Source organism: Choristoneura fumiferana, chromosome 23, assembly GCF_025370935.1.
Source record: "Choristoneura fumiferana chromosome 23, NRCan_CFum_1, whole genome shotgun sequence".
NCBI lineage: Eukaryota > Metazoa > Arthropoda > Insecta > Lepidoptera > Tortricidae > Choristoneura > Choristoneura fumiferana.
Genome location: NC_133494.1, coordinates 3,477,829 through 3,485,721, shown reverse-complemented (window position 1 = coordinate 3,485,721; position 7,893 = coordinate 3,477,829). Strand labels below are relative to the sequence as shown.

The 7,893-nt window shown below is 36.9% G+C and overlaps 1 protein-coding gene across 1 annotated transcript in view; it reads left to right on the top strand.

The window, feature by feature from the left end:
* LOC141440704 (uncharacterized) overlaps positions 1-7,564 on the top strand; it is a 26,064-nt gene extending 18,500 nt beyond the window's left edge. Inside the window, exon 2 of the mRNA XM_074105242.1 lies at positions 5,168-7,564. Coding sequence (XP_073961343.1) covers positions 5,180-7,018 — 1,839 coding nt within the window. The 5' untranslated portion in view covers positions 5,168-5,179 and the 3' untranslated portion in view covers positions 7,019-7,564. The remainder of the gene's footprint in view (positions 1-5,167) is intronic.
* Positions 7,565-7,893: the final 329 nt, after the last annotated feature.

Below are 7,893 nucleotides of genomic sequence, written 5' to 3'. Positions count from 1 at the left end.
GCTGATTACTTGAAAGAAAACTCGGTGTATTTATCGAAAGCAACGTAATATGTTACGTGGTTTTCAACGGAGCTATGAAAGCAGACCTTGAAACGAGAAACAATTGCATCAAAAGCTTATTAATGATAAGATGGCTATTGTTGCCCGGTGACGACAATTACTATGAGCCTGTATTCACCAAAGACGTGCAAAAACAGGTGCTTGAAGAACTAGGGATTAACTATTATGTTTGTGAGCACGACGCCCGAGAAACGATGCTCGACGTTTCCAAAAACTATAAATGCGCAGTCCTCACAAATAACTTCGAGTATTGCCTGCTTGGCATGTCATGCATAACACCAGATTCAATAGCATACGACAAGAACAAAAAAGGAATATCGTGCAAAATACAGACTCCTGAAGGTCACGAAGCTTATTTCTGTTTAAAAAAATATATGAAACCCGTATTTATGGCCGTGATAGATGAAGACGGTCTACTTTATCGAAAAATTCCCCGAATCATTGGCTCGGGGAAGAAAAACCCCATTGGAAACTTGATCTACTGGATGAATCATCAAAGTCAGACGGAAGCTATTGAGAAATTAGTAAAGATGTTGGATTCGGAGGCAGATAGACAAAAGTTCAGGGACACTGTTCATGAACTTATAAAATTAATATTGTTTACCAGAAAAAATCCAGCTGTTAAGTATTTTAATACATCAGACAGCCATAATGAATTCCGAAAAAGAGAATCGATCGGACAAATAGCGATCCCTTACATTAATTTAAAGAACAACGGATGGTTCTCTGGATCGTGGGTAATTTGTGACAAAAATAGAAACGACGCCATGCTACCTGCTATTGATATAATTATATGCGCTCGCAGCGCTTTATCAGATGACAAGAAAGGTGAAGTTACTTTCATTGGTCGAAACGTTGACAAAAGCTGCGTCACACAAATAAAAGCAGACGCTAAATTCAGTAAAATAAACGACGAAGGGTTTTCGCTAGAAGATTGCTTTGAAAAATTCGTTGACACAGCACTACCTGGCTTCAACTGGTCATTACTGACCGATGTTTCGGAAGACATGTGGCTGTTAATAATAACCCTCCTGTACTACTTATCTAAAGCTGGAAGTGACTTCATCACACCCGCTTATAGCATCCTCGTATCCTACCTGATTCTAGGACCTGTGTCCAAAAAAGTTGGCCTAATAAAACGTAGCAATTTGACAATGTGCCACAGTCTAGCGTTGGACGATCCAGATGCCGAAAATGACTGCACTTATGAAGATTGCCTCAAGGCAGCACATGCTGTGATAGATTATTTCGATGAGCGAAAAATTAAGAAGAACTTCGACAGAGGTGTGCTTCATAGTTTGGCAGAGTTTCAACACTGCTTGCAGCAAATGAACTATTTGAACAAATTGTGCGGCGAGAAAATTAAATGTACTAATTATTCTAGAACGTACAATGGCACTCTGGTGTTTAATGTCTTGCTCAGGATGAAGAAGTGCGAGGATGTCATGTTTTTTCTTGAAAGCCATTTCAAAGACAGTCCTTCTGTGTTAAAGTTTTACAAACATGTCAAAGAGGTTTTTGATAATTGCCTCTCTGCTGTACAGACTGAAAACAGACTACCTTGATTGATTCAGGCCCTATACCACGAAGTGCAAAACTCGAACTTCGTATGTTGCCGTCCCGCTGACGCTTATGTCATTTAATACGCGAGTGAAAGGGACGGTGCGATCGAACTTCGATTTGCGAGTTTCGTAGTAGCCCCTCCTCAGGTTGGATTCAGCAGGGCTACTACGAAACTCGAAGTTCGTATCGTACCGTCCCTCTCGCTCTCGTATTAAATAGTATAAGTGTCAAAGGGACCACACGGCTGGCGTCACTTTGTGGAAGTTTATCTATTAACTACATTTTGCTACCTTGTTACTACTACCTTTACCATGATGGCGGAGGACAACGGTAAAAGATTGCTGCACATTAAAATGAAAACACACTAACTACGTTTGAACAAAAAATGTATTTGGGATTCGATTTATTTTTATTTCTAAAAAATAAATGTTATTTCGTTTTGAAACATTAGAGGTAGGTACTACTAAGTTAAGTAAATTATATGTATATTATTGCTTGGTTAAATACTTACTTGACGGACGAAATATTGTTGCAAATCAAAACGACCGTACACCCTGCGGCGGAGGTGGCGGGTTTCGATTTTCGAACTTCGTATCATGCCTTTATCGTGCCGTTACGCTCATGCTAATAGTGTTTAAATTTAGGGCTTCCAAATACCGGACTTTTTCAATACCGGTTTTAATACCGGAATATTTTTTCAATACCGGGATCCCGGTATTAAAGTAAGTATTTTTTTGAATACCGCCAATTATCATTTTTTCTTAATCTTTTAACATTTTCGATGAAAAAATCAATTAAAAAAAACAGTAGTTAGTTGAAAATCATAGTATATATTACAAACATCAAATCTAGACTAGCGTCAGCGTGTCAAGCCAAGTTCAAGCTAACAGAACTGGCGAGCAGCACCGTGTGTAGTTTTACCCGAACCATTTTTGCCGAGCCACTTTTGACCCCCTCGTCACTTTAAAACAATTTTACATAAACATGTCAAATTTGGCTCAGTTGTTGAGACTTGTGATACATATGTGCTCCAAATTTATTTAGATAGTATTTGGGTAGGATAGGTTATTTAGATATTAACATCCAAAAATCGTCATTTTTATCACTTACTCACCTATATATCAAAAATTCTAACCCAGTTCCAGATGACCTAGAAAGTTCAAATTTGGTATCCAGCTAGGTATTTGGATGAATACATCATCATCAATCCAGCCTATATACGTCCACTGCTGGGCACAGGCTCCTCTCAGAACAAGAGGGCTTGGGCCATATTCCCACGCGGCCCAGTGCGAAATTGGAACTTCACAGCACCATTGAATCGCTTCGCAGGTTTGTGCAGGTTTCCTCACGATGTTTTCTTTCACCGCAAAGCTCGTGGTAAATTTCAAATGTAATTCCGCACATGAATTTCGAAAAACTCAGAGGTGCGAGCCGGGGTTTGAACCCACGACCCTCTGCTTGAGAGGCGATAGGTCAAACCACTTGGCCACCACGGCTTCTTTAAGGACGGACTTGGCTACTTTTCATATACGAATTATATTATATTATAGCCTTCGCAAGTTGTAATCTTTTAGTAGGTACTTAATAATAATTCGTATTTATGAGAACCAGCCAAGTCAGACCTCAGGCTTCAATATATTATCCTAAGTTATAAGAAGAAATTATATTTCAAGTTGTTATAAAATATTTTATATCGTTTAAATAAATTTCAGGACTGACCATTGAACTTTACACCCATTTAGATCTCACTTATTTTGTCGTTAAAGTCAACAATCAAGGCATATATTGTAATATTGAACTTTTGGTTCTCATTTCACATATTTATGTTTTGATGGGATTTTAATTTTAACAATTAACAAGTCATCAACTCCGTATCCGTAGAGTAATCCTAATCATAATCAGTCTTTTATACCAAATGTTTTTTTACCGTACATATTAATTATGCTTTAATTTTTTTGAAAGTTTGTGTACAAAAAATTAAAACAAGATAATCAACATAAGAACATAACCAAGGTACCTTTATTTATCATCATCATCATTATCATCCCAGCCTATATACGTCCACATGCTGGGCACAGGCCTCCTCTTCAGAACAAGAGGGCTTGGTTATAGTTCCCACGCGGGCCCAGTGCGGATTGGAACTTCACACGCACCATTGATTGCTTTCGCAGGTTTGTGCAGTTTCCTCACGATGTTTTCCTTCACCGCAAAGCTCGTGGTAATTTTTCAAATGTAATTCCGCACATAATTTTGGAAAAACTCAAGGTTGCGAGGGTTTGAAAATCTGTTTGAGAGCGATAGGTCAACCATAGGCCACCACGCTTAGATTATGAAGCTTTTTTATGAAGTGCATTAAAATGTGAATAATTACATTATATTGCAATTTGTAGTCAATTTTATACCTGTGATAGTGTAGTGTAATAAATAACAGACAAATCATAAAATCACTAATACCCGGCATCCCGGTATTAGAATTTTCAATACCGGTATTGAAAAATGGCGAAAAATTTCCGGGATCCCGGGGTATTGGAAGCCCTATGTTTAATAGGAGTGTGAAAGAGACGACCCCGAAACGAACTTCGAATATGGAGTAGCCCCCTAGCTCTTTGGTCATCCGTGCTGTCCGTCAGTGTATTTTTTGTAGAAACTTTATATCTTAGTAGATTATAGTAAATAATAGGTATTGTTTTGTTTTTATGTGGTTATGGTTATATTTCATTTATGCCAATAAAGTAATATTATTACAGAATTGGAATTGGATAATACGTTACGGGTAATCAATACAAGATCAATACCAACTTTAACTAAACAAACAAGTGCCCTTTTGGAACTGTAAATAGTTTCTTAAGAAATAATGTTCAAGGATTCATATTGCATGTAAAATAATCACAACTACCTATAGTATAAGATTGAATATCTTTTTTATTTTTTATTTTGAACCATAACTAGGCTGTATGGTTATAATATCTAAACCTTTAAATTTTTTCATAATTCAGACACTAGCACACTAGCGTTTATAATTAATTTTTTTCACATTATTTTATTTATTTTTCGAATATAAATACCTATCTGTCCTATAAGTTCATGAGCTCATGGGCATGAAGAAGACGACACCCTAACTGTGCTAAGCCGTCGGAAACACCATCGAAAAAAAAAACAGTTTTATTTATAAGGTAAATCTAAAACTTTATAACTTTTATCCAACCTATTATGAAGGTAGTTTCAACTATTGGGAATATACGAAATATTGTCATTGAATTTTAAGTGGTAGGAAGGAATATATCGAAACGTAATATCATGAAACATCTGTCGAAATCGTCAGTATCCTGTATTATAGTTTTTAGGTACGTGAGAGTGTAAAGCGTTGAATGAAATGTTTGTCAGCAGACGGAGTCGCGGGAAAAAGCTAGTTGCTAAATAAAAATACCTACTAAGGATACTTAGGGTAAGGTTAAAATTACTCGATAAGAACTAAATAATGTTTGTCCTAAAAAAAAAGTAAACTGCGTTTCCTCCTAGCAGTTATTATTTTTCTATTTTTCAGAAAAGTACTACAATGAAAAAATACTCAACACTAAGAAAGTTTTTGAAGAAATTCAAGAACTTACAAGAAGACTACGTACTGAAAGATTGTCCGCTGATTATCGACGGAGACAGTGTCTTTCGCCGTACTTATAAAAGCAGCTTCTGCAAATTTATCCTGGGTGGTGAATTGGACAGGTACGCCTATCATCTGAAGAAAATCCTCACCCCCTTAATTGAGAGCAACGTCACATGCTACGTGATTTTCAGCGGAGCCAAGAAATTAGACATTGAAAGTAGAAAGAAAATACACCAAAAGCTCATAGACGTTAAAACTTCTATTGTTCCTGGCGATGACCAGTACTATGAGCCAGTATTCGTCAAAGACGTTATCAAGCAGGTACTTGAAGAACTGGGTATAAAATATGCTGTATGTGAGTACGATGCCTATAAAACCCTTCTGGATGTATCCAGGGCGTACAACTGCCCAGTCCTGTCGAACAACATCGAAATCTGCCTAATGTTCATGTCCTGCATTACTCCAGATTCGCTGGTATACGACCAGAAACAGAAACTAATTTTATGCCAGATTCGGACTTCTGAAGAGTTCTACTATCGGCAATGTAAAATCCACCATACAAAGAAACCATTGTTCATGAGTATAATTGATGAGACTGGACCCCTTTTTAAGAAAATTCCTGAAATCATTGGTTTTATGCCAAAGAAAGGTTCGAATCCAGCTGGATATCTAATGTACTGGATCAAGCAGCTCGATCTCGAAGAAGCCACCTCAATCATAGATAATCTGTTAGCTACAGACGAAGAGCGGAAAACGTTTGAGGAGTTGATCGACGAGCTCCGTCTGATATTCTTTTCTCCCAAAGACTACTTTGTCATCAAGCATTTCAGATCTCAAAAAAATTACGGTCTCAATAAAGACATCAATATGTTGTTTAGAAATGGAGTTATGACTGGAAGAATAGCAATTCCGTACATCAATTTGAAAAACGGAACATTTTCTGGCTCTTGGGTGATATGTGATGAAAACAAACGTGACGCCATGCAACCTGCCATGGATATCGTCATGGGCGCTTACGATTTCTTAGCGCATTATCAGAAACAAAAACACGTTACTTTTATAAAGCGGGTTGGAGATAAAACTGATTTAGAACTCGTTGAGCAAACGAATAGGTTTTATGATTTCGCTGATAAAGTTTTAAAGGATTTTAATTGGCTTGAGTTAAAGGAAGTGCCGGAGGAATCTTGGATTCTCATAATAACTCTTGTGTACTGTATGACACATATAGAAGATTTTATCACTGCCGCCTACAGTATTCTTCTGTCCTACGTGATGCTCGGCCCGGTGTCGGATAATGTAGGCTTAATCAAACGTACTAAATTGAACAGCTGTTTGAAGAGGAGTGAACGGGAAAGTAACAACGAGTGCACTTACGAAGATTGTCTCACTTCTTCTAAAGCTCTATTAGATTATTTCTGTGAAGGTGATCTTAGGGAGAATTTCGACCGAAGCACTTTGCATGATTTGGCTGAGTTCCAGCATTGTTTGCAGCAAATTAATTATTTAAACAAGTTATACGAAGGAACTATGTGGGGCGGCGAGGTTAAATGTACAACTTATCACAGAACGTACAATGGTACTTTCGTGTACAATATAGTCCTTCATATGAGAGAGCATAGATCTCCGATGGCTTTTATTAAACGTCTTTTGAAGACCAGTCCCACTGTGTTAAAGTTTTACCTCAAAATGAAGGAAGTTTTTGAAAGTTGCCTAATTCATTTGTATGGAGAAAAAAATGTAAGAAACAATTTAAGTTATCTTTGTAAACTGATCCATTCATATACCTATGCCTAAAGATATATGTAAGTACCTAATGCGTAAAGTAAGGTAAACTTTGATTAAGTATTTTTTTTTTATTTTGATAGAATCCGAGCCATTTTTATACGTACTATTCTAGCTAGAATATTAATTATATTTTAAGTGATGTTTAGCAGCGGCATTTATCTAATATTTACTTAAGTAATATTAAACTTTCGCTAAGTAGGGTACTTTAATCTATCGCCTAGAATCATATTTTACTTATATTATGAATGCTGAAGTTTGTTACTTCTTCACGAAAAAACGGTTAGACCATAATATAGTATTAGGCGGATTTGGATGAGGTAAGTACGTAGATATAGCTGACATCATTGGGCCTGGCAGTTTAATGAGGGTTGTTTCGACTGGAACATTCACCGCTAGATGGCGTTGGTATCGTGAGGTTCGTTTGACATTTCTGTCACGCTTGTGATTGGATAAATATCTAAACGAGCCAATCGCAAGCAAGACTGAAACGTCAAACGGAGCTGACGATACTAACGCCATCTAGCGATATTGCACCTGTCGAAAAACCCTCATTGAAAAACCCTCATTGAAAACCCTGAATTTTATAATGTTTGCAGGAATCGCCAAAAACATTTCTAGACTGCGGTTGAGATTTTGTGATTTTCCTACGTATTTACATCTCAATCCTGTGGAAATATTGGAACAAAAAGTGGCTTATATGTTTTATTCCCAAAATGTAACCGTTTTTGAGTGAGAGAACATAAAAATGGGAAACGGATTGGATTATTCACTTCATCTGTGTTAAGAAAGAAAGAGAAACATTTATTTCATTACGTATTTCTTGTTTTTTGAAAAATATGCTACATGTAGGTACATTTTCTTCTTTATGAATGATAACTGCATCG